The 24,958-nt window shown below is 40.1% G+C and overlaps 2 protein-coding genes across 12 annotated transcripts in view; one reads left to right on the top strand and one right to left on the bottom strand.

Annotated features, from left to right (window-relative positions):
• Positions 1–26: 26 nt before the first annotated feature.
• On the bottom strand, positions 27–17,780 carry INTS12 (integrator complex subunit 12). Of its 10 annotated transcripts, none has more exons than XM_063421423.1 (10): positions 17,642–17,780; positions 16,298–16,401; positions 16,051–16,216; positions 15,010–15,167; positions 11,376–11,551; positions 9,388–9,534; positions 8,676–8,863; positions 4,795–4,954; positions 3,327–3,479; positions 27–969 (listed from the first exon to the last, which is right to left on the bottom strand). In XM_063421423.1, exons 5-10 carry the CDS (start codon positions 11,529–11,531, stop codon positions 388–390), a joined length of 1,386 nt encoding a protein of 461 aa, XP_063277493.1. In that variant the 5' UTR covers positions 11,532–11,551; positions 15,010–15,167; positions 16,051–16,216; positions 16,298–16,401; positions 17,642–17,780; the 3' UTR covers positions 27–387. The 10 variants fall into 10 exon arrangements, with proteins under 10 accessions (XP_063277493.1, XP_063277494.1, XP_063277497.1 ...); XM_063421424.1 differs by lacking the exon at positions 17,642–17,780 and adding an exon at positions 17,558–17,608; XM_063421427.1 differs by lacking the exon at positions 16,051–16,216.
• GSTCD (glutathione S-transferase C-terminal domain containing) overlaps positions 17,722–24,958 on the top strand; it is a 47,169-nt gene continuing 39,932 nt past the window's right edge. Inside the window, exons 1-3 of one of the 2 annotated variants that reach the window (XM_063421421.1) lie at positions 17,722–17,844; positions 21,560–21,991; positions 23,682–24,143. In XM_063421421.1, coding sequence (XP_063277491.1) covers positions 21,581–21,991; positions 23,682–24,143 — 873 coding nt within the window. In that variant the 5' untranslated portion in view covers positions 17,722–17,844; positions 21,560–21,580. The other variant, XM_063421420.1, reaches the window with a different exon arrangement.

The following is a 24,958-nucleotide window of genomic DNA, read 5'->3' as shown; positions in this document are numbered from 1 at the left end:
AAGAAAAGTGGCAATGACTTCCCAGATTAATAATCCTTTTATTATTAACATTTAAGAATGACGGTTTCAGAAAGTTCAATTTATTAAGTATCTACACAAATGTGGGGGTTTTAATATTAAAAAATACCCAACTTTCGCAATTTCAAGTTTCGGTGCTTTGAGCTACAAAACTAGGAGCTTGTAATAATGAACTCCATATTCAATTCACAGACTTGCAAAGGCAGAAGGAACACTAGAGTTATTAAAGTTTGACCTTCTGTATAACATAGGGTTTCGGCTTCCCTGATTTAACCTCTTTCCGTCCAGTACCCGGGGGATTTTCTTTAAGAAAAACACCTACGCTGCTGTCTCACAGAATGCAACCGACGACATCAGCAAGCAGCCAGACTACTTCTTGAGCTTCTTTTGAGCAGCCTTCTTCTTGACCATTTGTAGCCTTTTCATGGCGTTGAGCTGGGACTCCTGCGAGGTCGGGCCCTTGAGGGACGCTGGCTGGTTGCCGGTGTCCGCCGCGGCTTTGCCGGTGCCGCCTGCGCTGCTCCCCGCGGAGCCGCCGCCGTTGTTGCCGCCGCCGGCCGGGCCGCTGGTGCCGGGGACGGCGCTGCTGGGGCTGGGCAGCCCGGCCTTGCTCACGTTGTCGCTGCTCACCGAGCGGCTCAGCGTCGTCTTCCCCAGCGTCAGCGGCGGGGGAGGCTTCAGCTGAACGGGGTTCGTGCTGTTGTTGGCAGAAGCGATTTTGGCCCCCAGTCCTGTTTTTGAAGTTGCCAGGCCTGACAAACCCACGGGTTTCTGGTTATTTGAAGAAGCTGCAGGTTTCCCGCCGGCACTCTGTGCTGTTGATCCCAGTTTGGCAGTCGATGGGTTGGCAGAGGAGGTTTTGGCTGCAAATGCAGCCCATCCTGTAAGGCCACTCGTTGCTGAAGAGGAAACGCTTGTACTGGCAGAGTTCCCCGAAACTGCTGCTGAGGTCTAAAATAGATAAGCATTCTTATTATAGCAGCATCTATTTGTGTAACAGGAACACACTGAGCCTCTGTTTCAGTTCTTTTCCCAGGAACACCCAGGGGACAGTATTTTATCACTGGTCATCACAGTTGAAAAGTACTAACAAGAACAGGAAAGGATGCCAGGTGCAGCCAACTTTTAATCTTCCAGGCACACAAAACAAATAATACCTTTTGTCCCCTTTCTTCCGTACATTTAGCAGACCATCACACAGCACTGTGATCCCTCCACAAACAATAAAAACCTAAATTTGTGACCCATATGACAGGTGGTGGCTTGCCTTCTTTTTTTTTTACTGGTGTTCCGAGGTGTCACTTTTTAACAAGCTGACAGATGCTCAGACAAAAATCAGACACTGAGCAATTAAGTATTGCATTTATTACAGTCTTATTGTCAAAGTAGCAGTATCTAAATTGTTCCCTTTCTTTTTGGTTCTTAGCAGCTTGTACCACAGATAGAATCAAAAAAAAAAAGTACTATCCTATAGTCTCTTCCCATTCAGGTACTGTAAAAGAAACTTTCTGCAAAGATGGGTTCCCTTTGGCTGCGGAGCACTGTGCTATCCACACTGAGTTCCCACCCCTTAAACCCTACAGTCCCCAGGCTACAGGTGAGAATCATCTCTTGATTTAAGTAAGAGTTACACCAAATGGCAGAATCAAAACAAAAACTAAACCTCTCTATTCAAGTAATACTTCTTTTATAGGATACCCAGACAGCTCCTGAATAGTAAAGTTGATGGAAGAAATCAGGCCTCGCGTCTTACAACCTGTTTAGGCACATAAATCACTCTGCTGAAGGGGAAAAAGTCATTCACAAGTGTAAGTGCTAGAGCAATACCCATCCTAGTATCCGTGATGGTTTGCATGTGGGCAGAGCAATGGCAAACATGACTTTGAGCACATGAATGATTGCTTTGATTTTGAGTTAAAGTTGTGTTTTCCTAAGAAAGGGTCATGCTTTATTACACTACTCTGTTATTTATTACACTGCTTCTGGTTTACCACCTTTGACCGATTTGACCTTTCGACAATATTTTAACTTGAAAAAACAGAAACATGAAGCAACACGGAATCACAGAAGAGAATCACAGAAGAGAATCACAGAAGAGAATCACAGAAGAGAATCACAGAAGAGAATCACAGAAGAGAATCACAGAAGAGAATCACAGAAGAGAATCACAGAAGAGAATCACAGAAGAGAATCACAGAAGAGAATCACAGAAGAGAATCACAGAAGAGAATCACAGAAGAGAATCACAGAAGAGAATCACAGAAGAGAATCACAGAAGAGAATCACAGAAGAGAATCACAGAAGAGAATCACAGAAGAGAATCACAGAAGAGAATCACAGAAGAGAATCACAGAAGAGAATCACAGAAGAGAATCACAGAAGAGAATCACAGAAGAGAATCACAGAAGAGAATCACAGAAGAGAATCACAGAAGAGAATCACAGAAGAGAATCACAGAAGAGAATCACAGAAGAGAATCACAGAAGAGAATCACAGAAGAGAATCACAGAAGAGAATCACAGAAGAGAATCACAGAAGAGAATCACAGAAGAGAATCACAGAAGAGAATCACAGAAGAGAATCACAGAAGAGAATCACAGAAGAGAATCACAGAAGAGAATCACAGAAGAGAATCACAGAAGAGAATCACAGAAGAGAATCACAGAAGAGAATCACAGAAGAGAATCACAGAACGATTTGGGCAGGAAGGGACCTTGAAGATCATGTTGTTCCAACCCTGCTAGCATGGGCAAGAATGCCACCTCCTAGATCAGATTATATTGAAGAAGCTCCTAAATTAAATCTCATAGAGTCAGCAACACTTTCCCTCTCATGAAATCACAGAACCATCTAGCTAGAAAAGACCTTCAAGATCATTAAATCCAAGGCCACTGTTGCCATGAGAAAAAGCCTTCCAAGTGTCACACTTAAGTTACTTGACCAGAGAGAGCAAATAATGTATTTTGTATGATTCACAGAATCATAGAATGGTTCAGGTTCTGGGAAGGACTTTAAAGATCATCTATTTTCAACCTCCTGCGACAGGCAGGGACACCTTCCACTAGACCAGGTTGTTCAGAGCCCCACCCAGCCTGGTCTTGAACACTTCCAGGGATGTGAAGTGAGGTTTTTCCCCCCTTTCTTTCATTGCTCATGCAAACCCACTATGCTGTGGTACTCAGTCCACATGGTCTAGGAGACTGTTTTCAGTTATGGTTCTTATGTGAAAAGATTGGTGTAATTGAGAAAAACCCTATTATCTGTGCAGCGAAACAAACTCTTCCTCTGGTAAATTTAAATTACCTTACCTTCACTTCTGTTCTCTTGAATGCCAGAAAAGCTGGTGGGGTCTCAGGTTTTAACTTGATTTCTGGTTTCTTGACCAAAGGATCCTTCAAAGCTGGTGCAACTGAAACCACTGCAGGAGCTGGTTTTTGAGGTGGTTTTTGTGTCTTCTGAGCCTGTATAAGTGGTAGGAAAAAAAACCCCTGAATTACTTACAGGCCACATAACATGGACTGTTTTGACTATTAACAAAAAGCATGAGCATTTTAAGATTGCTATCTAGACATTATAATTTCAGGTTTAATGGTCCCTAAAATGAGGCAACAGGGGATGTGGATATGTGCTGGCTATGGTACTGGAGGCAGGGTCCAGCCAAAAAGCATTCTGAATAGAACTTGCTAGTTCAGCATGGAAAGAGTGGCAGTGTTGATGCTTGTAAAGCAGGAAAGCACTGGGCCTTTACAGGAAAAAGGCAAAGACAGGTGAACTTGCAGAAGACAAGGACATAGTCCAACAGTACTGGGACGTAGGCTGCAAGGTTCTTCTACTAAGAAGTGGCAGGCAAAACGGCAGAATTCATGCTGAAACAAAACAAGGAAAGGTCATACTGAAGGCAACTGCTCAATGCCTAAATTGGCTACCCTGTGCAGAACTGACCTCAAGCAACCACTCCTCCGAGTTCAAAAGCCTGATGATCACCAGAATAATCATGTATTTCAGTCTATGTTGGTACATCCTAGGCCAGCATCTTACTTTGCCTTCTTTCCTTCTTCTTAGTGGACCCATTTCAACAGATAACACTTGCTAAGTTATGGCAGAACAGTTTCAAAACACATTTTCTGCTGTACTTTTCTGTATTCTGGGTGTGATCTTAAAACACCAGAACTAAAGTCACTAACGTTGCATGCACCCAAAGGTTCTGTCTTATGTTTCTTTCTCATAGTGAGATGAGTGGGATTCTGGTAGGATACTGTTCAGTCATACAGATAAATCAAAATAAAGGGTTTTAAATGTGTATATATATACATATATATATATATTTTTTTAACTGGAATATGCTACCCCCAGCGTATTTTCGACCCTAACATGTCAGGTTGAAATTTGCAGTCTTGTCCTACAGGAAAAAAACCATTTATATCCAAAGCTGAGAAGAAAACTTAAACTGCAGGGCTATTACTAAAGGCCAAGTATCACCTGAAATAATAAAAAAAGGGGTTTTAACTTCTGCTTACCAAGAAGGAAACAATCTTATTTCACTCTTCTTAACTCACCTTCTGATTTTTAAAAAGCTTTGTTTAAGATGTTCATTACAGAATACTCTTTGAGATGCTACATTAAAAACCACAGCTGCAGCAAGGGAGGCACTGCTGAGAAAAATGGTTCTCCAACATGTTTCCTAAGATTTGTCTAACCCAGGAAATATTCTCCCACAGTAGAAATAGCCTGCTGTATTCAAACAGTGCTCACACAAGACAAAAAACTGACTCCTACCATTCTCTTCATCTGCCTGGTACAGCGGGCACAATACCAGACAAGTCGAGGATCATTCACTTCCTTGTCTGTCACCTGAGGTTTATGGCAATCCTGGTGGTAGAGATTATGGCACTCCTGACACTCCACTAGCTGATTCACAAAAGTAACTGTCATTTGCCTGCAGAGCAAATAGTTAAGAACAGATTATGGGAGAAAGCACTTACAGGATTATCCAATTGTTGAAAATTTTGCAAGGCTTAAGATAGAAAATAAAAATATTGTTTCTTTCACATATATTTTCTACCTGAGGCAAATTGAATGTCTTCTTTTTCTTCCTGTGTCAGCTCTTCCTAACTAGTATTTTAGAAATTTGGTATTTTTTCAAGATAATGTCTTTCAGGAAATTTGAATACTTCCATTCTATTATACATGTGTATATGACAGTCTTGATTTCCCTGCTTGATTTTTAGATTAGAAATGTAAGTCTTGCCCACTTTGGTTCACCTGGGCATTTTATGGATACATCACAATATGCCAATTACGACTTCCTCATTATAATAGCATATGAGAGCCTGGTCTCCATTTGGGTAATTTTGCTGTCAGCTGCAGAGCAATACAGTTCAAGAACAAATAATTTCCCAATGACAAGCATGTAGGAGTGCTTTCTGCTAAAGGATTCAAAAGCATCATCTTTTGAATGAAACCAAGCTCTATGCTGCTTTGAAGATGTTTCATTAGCCACCCCTTTGGTCCCTACCACATAAACAAACACAGGGAATTCGAGATAATACCAGAATCATGGAGAGATGGAATAGAAAGGATTAATTGTGCAGTCCTGCCTCGAAGCAAACATGCAAGCTGGTGATGAGGGCTTCATTTTGCGTGGGCCTTGCTGAAAGTAATCACGCTGTATAAATGACACATTAGTGATATATACATGGCTGGGAGTCTGCCTGTGAATTACCCAAATACCATTTTCCTAACGATTCCTTCTTTTAGATGACAAATCAAGCTATTTAATTGCTAAGCTGCTTTTGCTGATATCCCCGAGGAGCAGGTACCCAGGTAACCATGGAAACTCTATTTGTAGATACATGGGGAAAGGTAATCCCTTATTTCTTTATATAACAGAAAAACAGAGTCTGAAGGTATTGTCGATGTAAATACTGGAACATTTTCTAAGAAAGATTTCTCTTTCAAACAGGCTACTTAAAAACAGAAGAGGAAACCTTTCTGAAATTTTAGGGCCCTTTATTTTACATTCAGGATACTTAAAAGACATTTTGTTTGGTTTTTATTCCTAAATAAACTATCAGAACAAACAGTCTCAAGGAGGGAGACTCACCCTATTTTAAAATTACAAAAACCCATCCCTGACTGATTAGAACCCCATGAACTCTTCATGAAACAAGTTAAACCACTTACTTTTAAATTATAAAATCCCTATGAAACAAACATAATGATTTTTACCTTCAAAAACCAACCAATCAAACAATTATTCATAGAAAATTAGGTTGTTATTTACAAACCAGTCTTATAAAATATTTTTTGGGAGGAAGACTTCACTATTATTTACAAACTGCATGTAGTATTTCTCTTTGTACAACTGAGGAGCCAGTGAGGAGCCTCCATAACTGGCGAGTTCTCCTGTTTTTCCAAGGCCTACAAGTACTGGAGAGGATGAAGTTATTTTAATACTCCCTCCCTCCCCCCTCCTTATGCCTAACTTAGTAAAAAGAACAACTAACTTGATATAAAAGAACAAGACGAAAAACACCACAGGCATCAACATTAATTACTCCTTATCACTATGAAAATACATGTGACACTTGGCAAATCTTGAAGAAACATTTCATGCCTCTTCTTCCGTTTTCACATCTACAAAAAGGAATAGTTAATATTCAAAAGCATTTGCATTTTTGGCATTTGTGAACCCACAGCTGGGTTCTTGCTAGCTTGTCTTCTTAAGCAGTATAAATATAAACCCTTTTGCTATGAACTCCACCTACTCTGCTATGTTTTCATTCATAACTGTTTAAATAATTGAGTTATTAAAAGATGTAATTTTAAAAAAGTACAGGGATGCTATTATTTTGGCTCAAGATATTACTCCAAAAAATTTTGAAAGCAAGCAATAAATAGAGGAATACTGTCTGACCAATGTGCTGGATTCAGAATTTTAAAGCACAATTCCTCTGAAAAACATCCAGTCCAGCATGAACTGGAGATAAGACAACCATGTGACATCAGTTTCAGCAGGTTCCATGTAAAATGAAAACAATCCAGAGTGTTGGGGTGACTGTTGCCACTCTCTCTCTATTGAGTTGTTCCTTCCCTGGCAGTGCTTCCCCCTCTGTCTGGCATCAGAGATATTTTAGTTAGCCAGGGGAGATACATCTTTTGCAAGAACACTGGAGCTGGTGGCCATGAACTAGTAGAAGCAAAGCCTTCAGCAGCCAGGTTAAACATGGATTGTGGAACAGCTAATGGATCTGCTTTTCCAAGTCTTGGCTACACTGGGCACAGGAGTTGCATTTTCTTTCTTCAGTTTCTTTACTTTGCAGGCATTTCTCATCTTGCCTGTAAGTGTTTTTCTCAATGCCAGGGAAGACACAGAATTAATCATCCACAGCAGGTCAAGACTGTCTAAACAAAATTTCATTCTCCCCTCCAAATAAGCTAATACCTTACTATTTTTAGAAGCATTTTAACATACCACCGAGCAGGGCTTTGCCTCTTTTAGTAGACAGCAAAAATTGAATTTGCAGGAAAAAAGGTAAAGTTCAGATATTTATAAACTTCTTCCTTTTTCAATATATATAATAAGAAACTAAATATTTGAGCTAACACATGGGAATAACATGAAATCCATCAGTCCCCAACTGGTCACCAGTACATTCAGCTGTAATTACAGGAATTTATCCTCCATGCACTGACAAACTTCCCCAACTCAACAACAGGAATAACCACGGAAACGATGAAGGAATAAAATTATAAGGCACTGTTTCCCAACTGACTCAAGCTGAACTACAATACATCCTGCTGCCAAAAGGCCTCTCCCTCTTCTCTGTCCTGGCTCTACACTCCTGCATCCAAACATGTGCCAGCATAAGCATTTACTCTTACTGGGCTGACCGAAACCTAAACCTACTGAAAAACCCATGTGTAGAGTTGATCCAGGGGCTGATTCAGCTGATCACAAATTGTACTGGCAATACACCCTCCTAAAAAGTCCAGGGAAGGAGGTACAACTGAGAGAGCCAAACTGTTCTGTCTGGCAGCAGTGGGGGCCTAACAAGGATATGAATGATCTGATGTGAGTGATTTGATCCTAGGGCAGCTATTCAAAAGTATTTTATACATCTGTTATACTAAATGTACTGCTAGTACCATCTTAAAGTCCAGTTTTAGAGCACTTACTGGAACGTAAAAACAACCTGTCTTCACTGCAAGATATATCTGCCGGTAAAACACGGCTATGTGTAAAGTAATGTCAAACAATTAGGAAAAGAAGACCAACACATACAGATCTCATATTAATACTACCTAAAAATGCTTTCAGATGAGAACGGATTTTTTAAAAAATGCTTATCAGTAGCCATTAATATTTTGTGTTCCAATAATTAAAAACTGTATTTGTCATGATAGGTTTTGCATCATATCTAATGTTATTTTTCACTTGTCCTTTCCTGCAGAAGAAAAGCTCGTTCACTCTCTAAGGGTTCCATTTTCAAGAAACTATTCTTATCCATGAAGGAACCTTAAATGTATGATTAATTTTGGATATTAAGTGATTAAGTGATTTCTGGAATAAAAACTATGAGAAGCATTAACTCAACGGTACACAATTAAAAAAAAAGGTAACTACACCTAGCTGGAATGAAGCAATGTTAACTTACCTGCAAACAACACAGGCTAATCCCATTTCCATGGCAAAGTCATCAGCACTGGTTTCCTCAAAGCTAGATAAATCAGGCATAGATAAATCCTTGCTGGTCTGAACTGTAATAGGAGAGGAACGAGCCTCTTGCTTCTCTACTCTGGGCTTCTTTGGTGCATCAGCTCCTTCAGCAGGATCACCTTTTGTCTATTAAACACACGCACAGAGAATGTGGAAATGCAACAAAATGACAGATTATTAAAATGAGTTAAAATGGAACCATTAGATTAGCAGTATAAGAAAGTGTTCTTTACGCAGCATACACACAACATATTCTCTTAATTACGTATTTTCTTCAAAATATTTATGAACTAGAAGCTCAACTCCCTTTTTTCTACTTCACCTCAAAATCCTGCAAAAAGTTTTGGGAATATCACATTTCAATATGCTACATTTTAGTAATCTCTTATGAGATAATCTCTTATGATTTAAAACAAAAAATGGTTTGGAAGGCACCCCTTAAGTCCAACCTCCACACAATGAGCAGGGAAAACAATCACAGAATAATTTTACAAGAAGACATTTATTAGATTGCCTAAATGGCAACATGACTGGGTAATGCACCTCATAGGCTAGGCACTGTAAAATGAGTTGAAAAGGGGAGCTTTTGTCTAAAACATCTTTAAGTTTATTAAACCAAGTTATTTCACTGGAGAACAAACACAACTTACTTTATCTGCAGACCTCTTTTCTGTTTCTTTTTTCACCTTTTCCGATGCAGTGGGCTTGCCGTTGTTGTTGCCAGAAGGCAAACTGGATGAAGCTTTAGGCTCTTGTTTAGTGGGTTTGGTGACAGATACTTTTGGTTGTTCCACTTCCTGGAAGCAGAAAATAAAATGGAAGGCAAATTCTGCAACTGAGTTCCTACCTAATCTGCAATTAGTGAGATAACAGGACAGGCAAACACTATGCCATACAACACTGATCATCTACATAAACACTTTGCAAAAAAAATTTCTTAAAATATTTTCATATCACATCAACAAATTAGTGTTTAAATTGCAGAGAATTAATAAAATCTTTCCTTACCACTCACCTTTCTGAGGAAAATGTGCTCCTTTTACAAAGACAGATTGTCTTGGGAACATTAAAGAGGAGACATTTCTGCTTTTAAAATTCAAGGAGGTAATGAACACAAATTTTCAGACAGTTCTGAGGACAAAATCAGCTAAAACCGTAAGCTGACAACTGATGAAACCAGACATCAATAGTTCATTCCTTCATGGAGACAAATATTGACCTCCTCTTAATCTCAGTCCATATTCATCTATCAGATTAATACATTTAGACCACAACAGAAATCAGTGGCTCTCATTAATGACACATAAGTGTCAGCAAATGGATAATGACCAGGAGAGTCTGTAAATGAGTGACCAGTCACACCAATGGGCACCAGCAAGGTATCCCCTCTCAGCTGGTAAGATGGGAGCAGTTCTGTGCTGTATACTGGGACAGGTCATAAGGCCTGAGCTTCAGCCCTCCGAAGTTTGTTGACTTGGCTGTGGTAATCCTGTGCTTCCTACTCTTCTTGGATTTCATGGTCAACCACAAATTAACCCTGCAGCCTGCGAATGCAAGGAAAGGAATTCTCGTACTTTTTTTTCCACTTCTGACCTTTGCAGTCCTGTAGATACTGGAGATATACTGAAAAGAGGAGAACAAAAGATTTCTTCCTCTGGCGTGAGCCTCAGTTGCACCCGAGGGCAGGTGCCTGCCAGCCAAATGGTTATTAGCATTGGCTTCCCAAACCTCTTTGCACTGTTGTTCTGCTCTCTGCTTCCTCCTTAAACCACACATTGCTTCTTTGAACTCTGACATACAAAGGGCACCTGAGAGTTTTGAGACCTGTGTCAGGTTTCAGGGAGTTAACAATATGAACACAACGGAGTTAGACCACACAGTAAAGCATGATGTATGCTGAGCAGTACTAGCACCTTTTAGTTATTTGGAACCACGTAGAAATGAAATATTGCAAATGTATCAGCACACAGATCATCACTAGAACACAGCAGACTGACTTGCAGGCATCCTAGGGGAGAACAAGACCTCATTATCCATATGGCAATACACAGCAGCACAAGGATGCCCTTGCTTGGCTATTTCCATATGGTCATCTCAGAGTCAAATACTCTCTCTAGCAGGTGTGTTCAGTGATTTTCAGTAGATGAAAAGCAATGTTTGTCCATTGGACAGAAGTGGTTTCAGCCTGTAAATTATTTCTGCTTTGAACCATTTGGTCTTCTTCTCATATGACTTCATCAACACAATTTCAAGGAAAGAGATACAGTTTTACTGGTAAATAGCTTATTTTGTTTCTTATTTATCTATGGCAAATCTAATTTATATTTTAAAGGCCTTTTAGCTCTGAAATGTAACTGCAGAAATACAGAAGTTTGGGTGCACCTTACACAGCATGTCTGATATAATGCTGAATATCTCTTTTAAGTCTTGGTGCATCAACAAGAGATCTTTTTCCCTTTAACTTCCATTAATTTGATTGGATTATATTGTATGGAAAGAGGAATGATGAATACGAACACTCCATAATTACTTTTTCTTTTTTCTCTGATTCTCTTTTAACTTTTCAGCTGTGAAAGAGGAACCAGGAAGAGCTTTATTAAGGCACACAAAAAGAAGCCATGCTCCCCAACACCAGTACCTTCTGAGAGGGACGATAGCTCGAGTCAGTTCCTCTGGCCAACGACTCATCAAGAAGTGCTTTCAGCTTTTCAGCAGAGTCCTTGCTCTTTGAGTGCAAAAAGCCCAGGGCTTTCAGAAAAACGGGATCCAGCTCCAAGTTCACTGTAGCAGCCATAGCTGTGCCTTCAACAGGAGCTAAAAGAAAAGAAAAGCAATGACAATTTTATTCACATGGAGCATAATTCAAACAGCATGTGGCAAATAGAAGATTTCTTTTAAAATGAAATGATATTAAGGAGCAAAGATTATATGTGAATTAATTATCATTAGAAGATGACTGTGGACTTCAGTGCTGCAGAACTGCATCTGGGCATTGGAAATATCAAATTCATTCTTTAGCATACATGATATTCAGGAATAAAGCTCATTATACTTACAAAAATGAAAAAATATTTCATATTCTTGATATTTCATACATAAAAATATTGAAAAGTATGCAAAATAAGAACTAACTTCAAGAAAAGCAATCACCACCCTTCTCCTTAACAATTTTTGCACATACAGTGATTTCTAACTCATTGATCATTTAAGAGAAACTAGGAAAAATCTTACTTGTAGAAAAATTAACTTTTGAAACTTCTGAAAAGAACAGCTCATGGTAACATATAAGATATAAACAGCTTGTGTATTATTTTTATAGATATAAAATAACTGGAAGATACATTTTTAAATTTAGCTGAAGCAGTGCAAAAATTTAATAACTCAGACTGTGACTTATCCACATACTCATGTGACAGTCTAAGTGTAATGTCAGCTAATGACTATCCAGAGCTGTGAGATACCCCAGTGTCCATGGAAATGGAATAAACTGAGGAAAAGGTTACAAGGACTTCAAAAAACTGTTTGCCTCATAGCAATCCATTCCTGCACTCTGGAGCACTCTGTGTCAATTTCCTTAAAAAACTCCAAGGAACAGCATTTACACCAGAAATTGTTCCTACAAAAATAGATATCTAACTTAAATCAGTAAATGACAATAATTTAAGAAATAACACGGGAAGGGCCCTGATCTTTTCTGAGACTGTATGAGAAGTATTATTGTTAATAATCCCTTTAAATCTAATTTAAAATGCAACGGGATGTTTGTGGGATTTTTACCTACAATAATCTAGAAGACATTCTCGAAAAGCCTTTCATCAGTTCTTTCATTAAAAGCACTGCCTGGACAGCTTTTTTCAGCTGAAGCTTCCAAGGTTTTGTCTGACGAACTCCTTTTGATATTCATGGCAGTGAACTTTTATGTCTCTGGCCAAAACACCAGCACTGGCAGGCTGCTCCCTCAACACTTTCCTACAAGTCCCTAGGAACCTTTATCTCATGCTGAGCTTTCACGAGACACCAGAGAATCGCTTGACTGAGATCATCAAGCAGTTCAACTTACAGAACTTCATAGGGATTTTATCAATGGACCCAACAGGGAGTTAAGAAACCTCTTCAAGAGCCTCTTCTCTCTTCCTTAATCTTTGCTACTTGACAAATCATTTTCTGGTGGCCACAGAACTTCTGCCAGGAAGTGCTACACACCAGCTACTCTGCTGTATCACTGATCAAGCACAGACTGTGGCGCAAGCCCCGTCCCAGCAATTCAGTCTCTCTCTGATGATTACAGAAAGTGAATTCATGGAGCACAGAAAGCATATGCCCTCTTTTCTTTATGCATCTGCCTCTGACAAATGTTCAGGCTGTTCTTGAGATCTGTGGGCAGATTACGTCCCGCATTTCTTTGTTCTGTTCACATGCCTTCCAAGAGTCAGCACCACATAGTCTTTAACCAGGACTCTGCTAAACCCTCTGTTGAATGAAAATGGCAGAATTGAAACACTAATTTCAGAAATTTGGTAGAACTTCCTGTTTAAAAAAATCCTTTAAGTTCTTCTCTGAGGGAGAGAGGAATTCTACTGGGAATATGTACTTGTGAACATGAGAAACAGGCAGCCTCAACAGTCATTCACAGCCATTCTCTAATAGTTAGAGAATAAATGCAATCATAATTCAATTTTCATTTCTCTGAAGGTAAAATCTTCCCAGGTTTGTTTGTAGCTCTAGCTTTTTAAAGCCAGAACTGTTAACCCCCAAATTTCAAAAGGGTTTTCTATATTTATTCTTTTATTTGCTATGTAATTGCAGCAATTCTTTCTCTGTTCTTGATGACAATTATAATGTCCCAGGCTACTACAGTTATGACTAACATATTGCAAAAATTTCTCATGAGAATATATGAAAACTGGGCTTAGTAAACAGTCCAAGTACGTCCAGTTTAAGCCTGTACTTTTAAATTTTCAAAAAATCTATTAATGAGTTAGAGAAGGGAAGTACATTCAACAGAAAGATAAACACATAAACAACTGTCTTAAAAATAGCATCATATGAAAAAAGCAAATCGATGATTATGCTCTCCTTATGGGACCATAATAACACTGCTGTCAAACAGGCTACTAACTAACTAATATCTGTCCAGGTCCAAAAGGCAAATTATTGCTTTTGTGGTCCTTTCCAGATATTTACAGATCAAACTGTTTTTAAGTATCAAACAGTGGTTTGACACTTTTAAACCTAAGATCCAATTTCATTCATTCATGTTTTCATGCACAAACTGCTCCTCTGGCAGTCAAGTCAGCATACAGCAATGTGACAGCCTTGAGACATAGACAGCAGAGTGTTTCAATGATGATGCCATAGCCTATTCTGCAAGACAGACCTCCTTGACTTTCTTCTTGAAGTGGAATCTTTGTACAGGAAATAATTCAAGTGCTGTTTAGAAAAGAGTGAGTATGACACTGTCTTTTCTGTATCAGATTGTCAATGCAGCTGTGTGATCAGAGGGCTGTGCTAAAACCCTTGAACCTTAAGCAGAACAGGTTTTGCACCCAGCAAGCACAGCCCCTTGCAACCCAGCATTCACCCATCAGCCTAACCCTAAAAGCACCTTTCTTAACTTAGGTCCCTGTTACCTCCCAAGGTGGACTGTTCTAAGTGGTTGAAATCCATGGGGAAACACAGCTATTAATCAGTGAGTTACTACTCTTAAAACATCCAAGGAGTTTTGGATTCCTCCATTTCTTGAGCATACTATGGTCTTCTCTCAAATACTATGAGCTTTAACTGTGCACTCTATAGAATATGTGGTCTTCCAATTTAAGACTTATTAGATTTACAGGGTGTAGGAGCCCTCTTCTTTTTTTCATTCATTTGCCATCTACTATTTTGCATGCCTGCCCGTGTATTATCTTATTCATCATAACTTGCAGCTAAATGGATCTACTTCCATTACATTTTCAGATATGGTCATATTTTCAACCATCTATTTCTGAGCTCCTATTCCTATTATTTGCTGAGGCAGGTGTACTACTAAAGATGTTTTTCTAAAAAGTACACATCTTCTATTTATATTGCAATGCTATTATAGACTTCTCCTATTATGCCATCCTTTTATAGACTCATCAATATTTTTATTTTTTACTGCCACTGGCCTTTCACTCACATATTCCTTTGAGCTACCTTCAAGATCTGTAGCAGTTACCTTAAAACACAGTCACGTGAATCAACATCTTGTAATTCCTTCCAACACATTCACTGCACTGTTTTTCACTTACCACCATAAAATCAATTCACTTTTTCCTGTCCCTTTGGATCCTTTTGTTCCTCAGAATTTATCCTCTTCCTGAATACATCCATTAACAGTGACAGCTGCAAATTTTGCTTATTTACCTATAATGCCTCTTCCAGGTCACTTTCAGGTCTGATGAAGATCCTAAGAAAGTAGATCAAGCAAAATCTTAAAAGCAGGAAAAAATGAACTTCTATTTTCAGGTTCTGCTACAGTATCTTAATCAGCACTTGATTTATCACAGCATAATTTCTCAGTTACTTTCCACAAGGGACATTTCAAAACTCACACACTTCAGTAGTCTGGATAACTGTATCAATGAGAACAATTGTATTAATCAGTTCTAATTTACTTGTCATCTTCTTCAAAGAATCTTTTAAGACATGTGTAAGATCTCCTGCTATGGAGTTACTATTGCTGGCAGCCTTAGTTTTACATTCTATTCTACAACATATTTCATAATGTACTTTTAAATTAGTATTTCAATCAATATCACTGTAACCAGTTTATCCAACATTTTAAAAATTACACTAATGCTCTATATTTGCTGTTTTCTCCACAGAAACAGGGAATTATTTAAGAATCACAGAATCATTCCCTATGGAAGGGATCCCACAACATCCCTTGTGCAACCTCCTGTTCAATGCAAAGTCAACAATGAATTCAGACCAGCTTGCTCAGGACTTTTCCAGCTGGATCCTGAAAATCTCCAAAGACAGGAATGCAAAAATCCCTCTGAACAATCTGGCCCAATGCCTCACTGTCCTAATTTCCTTGGTTTGAACTGGAGGTTTTAATTTGTGCTGTCTGTTATTCTCCCACTGTGCATCTGAGTACGAAGACTGGCTCTATCTTTCCAACAATATCCTCAGGTAAATCAAAGCTTCCATTATATCCCCCCAAAGCCCACAGCAGATGGTATCCAACACTCCCTCCATCTTCAGATCTAGCTATTTAGTCACAGAGGACAAGCCAATTGATCAGACACGATTTATGCTTGGTAGATCTGGCTCTTCCCAGTTTCTACCTGTTCCTTGTTATGCCACAAAAGGCTTCTTCCACAATCCTTCCACAGGAGGAAGGAATGAGGCTGACCAGTCTGTAGTTCTTTTGCTTGTCTTTCTTGCCCTTTATGAAGATGAGCATAAGATTTGCCTTTCTCCTGTGTTTGGGATCTCCTCCAGTCTCGTGGCCTTTAAAAGATGACAGAAAGCAGCTTTGTGAAGATCCTGTCAGCTGTTGGCACCCTTGAATGCAAGGGCCCATGGACTTACCAGGGAAACAATCCTGCTTCAACCCTCTTCCACAACTTGTAGTTCCTCCTCTTCTTAAGCTCTGCCTTGTGCCAATAGGCCTTGGGAGACCTTACAGGTCAAGTCTGGGGCAAAGAAGACATCAACTATTTGACCCTTATCTATGTCTGCTGTCACTAACACACTTGTTCCATGCAGCAGTGGTGACATATTTTCCTTGTAAATCCTTTTCCTGATAAATGGCATGATCCTTGTGACTGCCTTCCAATTCAGGAGTTTTTTGTGATATTGTACCTGCACAACTGAGACTTGCTGAGCCCTAGTACCACTGAGCTTCAATATGCTGCAGAAAATGGACCTGAAGATGTTGCAACACGTCACTGCTCATTGGCTTAAGCTATTGGTAAATTGAGTACACCTCCACTGCTTCCACCCTTCTTAATCAATGTCTACACTGAAACTTATCAACTGTACAAATTCCTGGGTAATTTTATTCCTCCTCGTAATTTCTTAGAGAGAGAAGCAAGCTTTAGTTAAAAACGAATTTCTGAAACAGGTATGGCAAAGCCACGACGTGACCCTCTGCAACCTCCTTGCTGCAAATTTCTCCGTGGGATTTCTTTTTACGAGAGAAGGAAAGGCCTCTCATCCGAAAGCAACACTTCAGAATGCTCTAAAGAATAAAATACCACCCTCCTACCACCATTACTGCCCCGCACTGAGGCCTTGCTCGGGCCGCGGCTCCGGGCGTGCCCGTGTGCCCAGGCGGGGCCGTATCCCACGGGGACAGCGCGGCCGCCGCTGCCCCCGGGCCCTCCCGGCACCGCGGGACACCCGGAGCTCACCCGGGCCCGAGGCTAGCAGCGGCCCCAGGGCTCCCCTCCTCCTCCCTCCTGCCAAACACCCTATTTCTTCCACCCAAACCTACCCTCACTGTCCTCTCCCAGACCCTTTTTTCTGTCCCAAAGGCCCGTTCCCGCTCCCGAACCCCCTCTTCCTCCCACTCGCCAATTCTTTTTCTCTTCCCCAGACCCCTCTGCCCTCTCCCAGTCTCCCTCTTCTTCCCCCCTCCCAAACCCCCTTTGCCTCCTCCTAAATCCCTCTTCCTCCCTCCTCCCAAACCCCTCTTCCTCCCCCAACCCCGAAATTCCCTCTTCCTGTTGCCAAACCTCCTGTTCCCTCTCTCAACTCCCCTCTTCCTTCATTCTCCCTATGGCTCTCTGCCTTCTCCCAATCGCCCTCTGCCTTCCCCCAATCGCCCTCTCCCTTCCCCCTTCCCACCCCAAATTTCTTCTTCCCGATCCTGCCTTCCTCCTCCCAAGCCCCCTCTTCCAGGCCCCGCAGAACCTCCCGCTGGTGTCTTACCGGAGACGAGAACGAGGAGGAGGAGTTGGAGGAGGAGTTGGAGAAGGAGGAGGAGGAGGAGGAGGAGGAAGGCGCCCAGGCGGGTCCGCCGCCACCGCCGTCCCCCCGCGCAGCGCGGGCCGCGGGCCGCAGTTCCGGGCGGCGTGCGCGGGCCGGGGCGGCGCAGGAAGGGGCGGAGCCGGGGCGGAAGCGGCCGCGCCGGGGTAAGGAAAAGGAGCCGGAGAAAGGGCGGGAGGAGCGGAACGTGGCAGTGGCAGAGTCCTGGGGCTGGCTTGGCAGTGCTCAGCCGGTGCTAAGAGCAGCTGGAAGCAGAGGCTTTAGGGAGCGGATCTGCGAGGGAGTTCTGGTGCGGTGGTGCCGCTCTCTGCAGTAGCCAAGCTCAGGTGTGTGCTGCCGTCCTGAGCCCCGCTCCTGTCCCCCGTGGCCCGCCCGCATCTGGCTCTCCAGAGCCGTGCACAACTTTCACTATTTTGGTAGACCCGCCTGAAGCTCGAGTGCGAAACTCTTCTGTGCTCCCCTCGGGTGGAGGGGTGGCCCTGAACGCACCCGATAAATGGATTTTCTTGGATAGAAATGTAACTCCAGGCGCCAAGTTATGTGCCTTAAGGCACAAATAATACTTTGCATTAAGTTAAATATTTGCCACTTTTTTAAATGGCATTATAGTAAATATTTCTCAAATGTTAATGCGTGTGCTTAACAATAGTTCCGTTTTACCGTGTAGTAATTAACAATTGAACGGAATATTTTTCAGGGACTAAAAGTAGGAGGATGTTTATGTACTTATTCATGTGTCTTTAATTTTTATGGGAAACACTTCTTTTTAAAGCAGCGGTTTTCTATATTACGCTGATAATAGGGCAGCTGAGTGAAACTAACTGTTCTTTAGTGCATATTGAAAGGAAACAGTGAAAGTTATACTTACATACTATTTATAATTTTTAAGGAGGTGTCTTTGATACCAAAGGTAGGCAACATTATTTATCTGTGTCTTTTAAGTTACGGTGCAAAACCTGTATTGATCATTGCTTTTCATTTTCTCTCTTTCAAACAGTGGCTACTGTAAATAAGACCAATAGAATAAAAATCCATCTCTTCCCACAGAATTTACAGTCTAATTAGAGAAAAAAGTGTAGGGAAAAAATACTGTGAGCAAATAGTGGAATGTCTTCTTCGGTTTGGTTAGTTCTGTATTGCACATTTCATTTTATTGTGTATATCTGCGTCTGCTTTTGTCTCAGTAAGCTGCCAAGGGATTAATAAACACATTTAATGGACAGGTAGTAGTTATGAAAAGTACTTAAGTGAGAATGGGCAGCCAGGTAGGCTGCTAAGTCTTTGCATTGAAAATCTGTGCATAAATCCACAAGGAATATAGACTCTGCAAAGCCAACACAATGTGGAAAAGCACCTGTATTGGAAACAAAAAATACAGGAAGCAACTTTATGATGTCAGTGCTTAGAGACAAAAGGTTAGAAGGAATTCTCAGAAGTAAAATATAGGAGGGGGATGGGGTGTGGCAGTGTGAGGGTGTACAGCTCAGTTGAATGATGATCAGTTCTTGATGATTCAAGGTTTTTCTTCTCACAGGAATCAATGAGGAAACAGAGGTTAAGTGACTTATAGACAGAACTCCTGGACATTATTTTAGTTTCTCTGTGAGAGATTTGACAATAAAATTAGCCTGACTGTAGTTTTCATTGTCACAGTCTGACCTTAAAAAACCCCAAAATCTCACAATCAACCAAACAACAAAGTCTTTAAGAAAAAAAGTCTGAATTTTTGGCTTGCCCTAGGACAGACTTCCAGTGTGACACTGAACTAAAAATTCTCTTTGTCCTTTCTTTTGCTTTTTCACATGTGTAATAGGAACACAGGAAACTTCCACCTTGCAAGGCTCTTTGAGAGGGAAGTCTATGAGATGTTCAATTACTGGTGTGGTGGAGGGACATAGAAATGTTTGCAATAACTAACAATTCAAATAAATCTGGACAATGCTTTGATATTCTAATGACTTATGTAACAAGTTGCAGTCATTACGGAAGCCCGTTTTGCTAAAATTACTTGTACAAAGTTTTTAAAAATAAATTGTAAGAATGGGTGATGAATAAATGGAAACTATAGAATAATGTACTTTGGAAATAGAAGCCTTGTCAGAGTTTACCAAAATATTTAGCAGTTTTGCATAAGATGGAAGTAACCAAAATAGCTGATTGAGTCCAGGAGCATCAAGTAGAAGAAAAAAATTGAGTGATGAGGTGAATGTGTGTCTGAATGGTTTGCATACTCAGCAAAAGATGGACTTGTGAGCTCTTTGAGTTCCCATGGAAAACAAAATTAATAACCTAAATGCATGTAAGAGTACTTTTTAATATTGAAATAGGTACTGTAGTCAAGAATGGCAGTTTAAATGCTAGAAGCTATGGATGTGACTATGGTAGCAGTAACTCTTCTTGATTTACCTCTCTGGCAGTGCCTTTACTGTATGATTTCTGCCACTGAGCTGTAGGATATAGAGGATATAGAGTCTGTCTCAACTTCCACGGTGTCAAGATTTACCTAAATAAAATACCTTGTGGTAAAGTAGATATCCTATTGTGTATTGTCCTGTTCTTTGTGTGACATTGTATTAATTAAAGAAAAGGAACAGTGCTCATAGTAGAGCAAGTCACTGTTCTTGTCATTTAATGTTTTAAAAATGTTTCACTGTGACTGGCACTAGTATGTTCTTAATGTGGACTTGATTTTATTCTTCCACTCCCTCTTTTTGGGCAATTGATTTGGTCCTGTGGTAGGTAGTATAAAGTAATAAGTGTGATGTACATGTCTACATGGAAGAAAATAAATTGAATAATCAAGATGATGAAATGAAAACTTTTTTTTCCCCCAAAAAACTTGCATTACGTTCATGTAATTGTGCAAAGACCTTAGTAATCTAGACCATTATCTGAAAGACTGATGCTGTTGCAGTGTCACTCGTGCTTTATATATATGTATATAAAACCCTATTCTGGCCTTCTTAGCAACATCTTCTCCTCACTGTGCTCGAGCCGTGGTCTGTGACAGTCGTTGTAAGAGGGCCATCTAGTGTCTAAAGCTTTTCAGTGCCACCTGTCATGGGTGGCATCACCAGGTAATGGGCAATTCTGCTGAGTGATGGAGCAGAAAAATTACTGCGTCAGTGCCTCATGTTAAACTCCTATGGAATATTGTGGTAGGAAAAATGGAGCTTTCAACCCACTGTAAGGAAAATTAATTTGAGTTTTTAATATACTGAGAAGATGTTAATTTCAGGTCTGCTGCTGTTGAATCTGACTGCTTTAAAGTAGTTATATGTTTGAGATGTTCATGTTGTCATGAGATGAATGTTTATTTGCTTATTAGTCCTTCAGTTATTATCTCAGCCAACTCTAGATTAATTTTTAATACAGAAACTAATATTATTTCCCATTGCCTAAATACTGCTATAAACATTTTTTAGCAGTTACAAAAAGACAGATATTTATATTAGGGAACTGACTGTTGTAGATATGTGCTCAGGAACTTGTTTTTTTTTTAATAACGCATGGTTAATATTATGGGACATTTTAATGTACAAAAAAAAGCGCCTTGCTCTAAAATATTTATGCACTTAAAATTTGAAAATGAAACATTTTCTTTAGGTTTTTTTTGATGTCAGAAGAAAAATTACAGAGATCATTTTCCTATCCATGATCTTGCATATAAAGAGACAGTGTAGATGTGAAACTACTTTTTCTCTCAAAAAGAGCCTGCCAATTATTCAGGCAGGATATCTTTAGTAGTGTCTCATGTTAAAATCAGTTGCAGCAGATAGTGGAAGAACCAGTGATTTAATTTTTTTTTTTTTTTTAATTCTGTATTTTTTTATGAATGTCATACTCTGATTTCTATTTCAGGAATTTCATCTCAGGAAGAAGATGAAAGACAATATTCCTGAAGAACATTTATATTTGGCTTTTTCACATCAGTACAGAGACAGTATCTTTCCTCTTCATACATCTATCTCACTGTTTTTGCTATCCTACTGTGACTGCAAATTATTTAAAGTTTTTTTAGTGCCAACAGGCGAAGATGTGGGTGATCAGTGTGTGACAAAAAACCTCGGTGGCGATCTTGAGGTCCATTTAATCTCCAGGTGTCAGCTTCCAGTGGTTGTGCAGAGCTGCAGTTTACCTGCTGTTGTCGTGAAAGATGACAAATTCTGCCGAGCTGGGCTTTCTGTGGTCTTAAGACATATAATACAGAAAACATTTGAGGCAGATCCGTCTAAAAAGGATGTTTTGGAACTCTTGGGCTTTAAGAAGACTTGCTTAAAAGCCTGTGCTGAAGTGAGTGTGTCTCTCTCTTAGATACGTTGACTGGTTTTTTAATAAATATTAAATGCTCTGAAGTAGACTCTTAATATTCATGTCAAGTAAGTTCTTTAAGTAAGAAACTTAATTTGCTTAGAAAATGCAATTTCCTTTATGGAGAAGTACCTGAATTTTGGCACAAAGATGAAAAATAATTATTTTTGAAGATACTACTTTTTAGCAGCACAAAAAGAATCTTAATGTTTAAAAGTAGGTCAGATCTTTGTTTCATGTCTAGCAGTATAAATGAGTTACAAAGTTTGAAGTACTAAGAAATACCTAATTTCTTGCTAATTTTGATTTCAAGAGCACTATGTATTGTTAGCCTCCACTGTCAAGCGAGCTTTTGTTTAGCTTATCCTCACCAGGTTGTCCAGTGTCTTTTCAGCAGAGTGGCTACCTGGCCAGGTGGTCAGTCCCTAGCCTGTACCATTCCAGGGGATAAGTCCCTCCTAGGTGTGGAATATTCTGAGTTTCACATCAGTTCTCTCTGCTCATTCTCTAGCCTGTGCAGGCTCATGTGAGTAGCAGCTCTACCATGGAGTTTGCTGGGAATTTGTTGCCTGCTCTTCTCAGTTCCCTGTCTTCCTTGATGGGAGTGTGTGGCATCCCCTGAAAATGGTTTATTCCCCCAAACCCCATCCATGGTTCAGCCCCCATGTCTGTCAAACCCAACTGTTATCTCATCCCACGCCCATCCCATGTCCATCATCCCATACCCACCTCCCAGTTCTCGAATGTTCCCCCCAACTCTGTTCCCCATTTGGCAATATGTTCAAATCACACCTTCGTGTTTTCCCTGATTGGTTCTCCCCCTATGGGGGGATCCCGTACCCCACCCCTGAAAGTTACTGACTGGTTCCTGATTTTTGTACCGCCCCTCTTTAAAAAGGCTTGCATTCCTTTGTTCTGTGGTCGGTTCGCTTTGGATAATAAAGTTGCTCCGGAGCTGCCCACACTTAAGACCCCGCGTGGTCCTTTATCAGCCCTCTGTCGCCGCCCCTCTTCTTTTGGACCGTACCACAGTCCACTCCACCGAGTTTGCCGGGGTTTAGGAGTCTGAGATTGTGATAGGAGTGTATTCCAGCTCCCCTCTCCAGGTAAAGATGATGAAATGGGATAGGCCTCAGCATAGACCCTTAAAGATTTCCACTTCTAACTGGCCTTCGGGTAGAGTGTGAACTATTAACCAACACTACCCTTTAAGTTGAGATGTCAGCCCATTTATCATATAGCAATTTACTCACCTGGCAGCTCATCCATCTATTCTTGCCTTCCTCTTGCCTCTCAAGAGGATAAACTGCACCCTGGCATGATTGATATATCCATGGTTGCCGTTGATTATGGTGCCTTCAACTCAGTTCACAGCTTTGTTTCTTACGAGTTACACGGCCATCCTAATGGCTTATCAATAATAAGGAATTAAAATGTACTATAGTGGATAAACATTCCATAGTGGATACATAAACATATGTAAGGTTTAGCTTCCTAACTTTGCTGCTGTAAAAGCAATACAGAAATATCTGAGCTTCTAAGATTAACAAAGAATGTATTTAAAGCTGGAATTCCTTGCTTGAAGTGATTAAGTAACCAAAGTAATCAAAAGTTACCCTGGGTTTCATTTCTCTTTCTGTAGAGGCATTCATTATGTAAATTTATTTGACAGGTTAGCCAGTGGACCAGGCTGTGTGAGATCAGCATACCTCTGGCTGTTGAAAGATTTTTGACGGCCTCTCCTGAGCACTGCCAGGCTATTCCTCCTGACATTTTACTGTTTGAAAGGAAGCTTGGAGAACCTGTCCGAGTACACAATGATGACAAAATTCGAAGGCAGAAACTTCAACAACAGAAGGCAGGTGCCAAGGCTGCAGTTCCTGTGCCTGGTGAAGAAGCAATAGAGGAATTAAAACCAGGGGTAGTCCATGAACATCCACCCTCAAGTTTGGAACTGAGTGTAGCTTTCTCTAAACTACTTGCCCAGGAAGAGCCAGATGCAATCAACAGGGAGGCCCTTCACATCAGGAGAACAAAAACCTCTGATCTTCCGCTCTTGGACCACATTTTTGCAGAAGGGCTTTATTTTACTGTGGCAGATCTTGTGCTTTTGCCATGCATCCATCAGTTCTTGGTAAGCTGAAAAATTCTGTAAATATTAACTAGTGTTAATAGTACATGTATGTTTTTTAAGAGCCTTAAAGTTGTAAAATATATTAATTTGAGATATATTGTGGTGTTTACAGTGTGACCTTAACCCAAAATCAAATATTTGTCTTGTTTTGGTACAAACACCAAAACCAGGGATTAGTGAGGTCACTAGAGTTACTTCTAGATACAGAGAATATCAATGGTTAGTAAACACAACTGTTAAAATATACTGAAGTATTTTGGCACCAATTTCCCCAGAAAATAATAAATTAAAAATACTAGTACAGGTGACCTAAGCTCAACTTAAAAACTAATTCTACAATGGGAAAATCTTCTATGGCAAGACTGTGCAAGGGTCTTGCTCTGCACAATTTGTGTGTTTAGTTTTATGAGGATAGATGCACAGGAGAGATTTAAGGAAATGACAGCTATGTCTTTATTTCCCATCACAGTAAAATAATACAATGAGTTTCTCTTCTTCCAGTACTCCTGCAGTTATTTATGACATTTATGGCTAAGCTGGTGTCTTTTCCAGGAACATTTGCGTTTTGATTTTGCAAGTTGGTTTGTCAAATTTCCCATATGGTGTTTGGAAACAAATAGATTTCCTGGAGAAGATGCTGTTAGTCTTTATTGAGGATAGCAATCTCGAAAATCAAGATAATGACTATCAGATATTAATAGTGTGACAAATGTCCGCTTTATAACCTCTTTAACCAGTATCTTCATCCTCAGTGGATTTCTGTATGATGAAAGCAATATGCTGCCATTGAATTGAGAGGATGAGTTATTTTACAA

Source organism: Prinia subflava, chromosome Z (assembly GCF_021018805.1).
Source record: "Prinia subflava isolate CZ2003 ecotype Zambia chromosome Z, Cam_Psub_1.2, whole genome shotgun sequence".
In the NCBI taxonomy this organism is placed as follows: domain Eukaryota; kingdom Metazoa; phylum Chordata; class Aves; order Passeriformes; family Cisticolidae; genus Prinia; species Prinia subflava.
This window is presented reverse-complemented; position numbering and strand designations above follow the sequence as displayed.

Coding starts and splice junctions, on each gene's coding strand:
- INTS12 (XM_063421423.1), bottom strand. CDS start 11,531: ATGGCTGCTACAGTGAACTTGGAGCTGGATCCCGTTTTTCTGAAAGCC. Junction 4,955..8,675: donor TTAGCCTGTGTTGTTTGCAG/GTAAGTTAACAT, acceptor TTTGCTCTGCAG/GCAAATGACAGTTACTTTTG. Junction 970..3,326: donor TCAAGAGAACAGAAGTGAAG/GTAAGGTAATTT, acceptor TATCTATTTTAG/ACCTCAGCAGCAGTTTCGGG.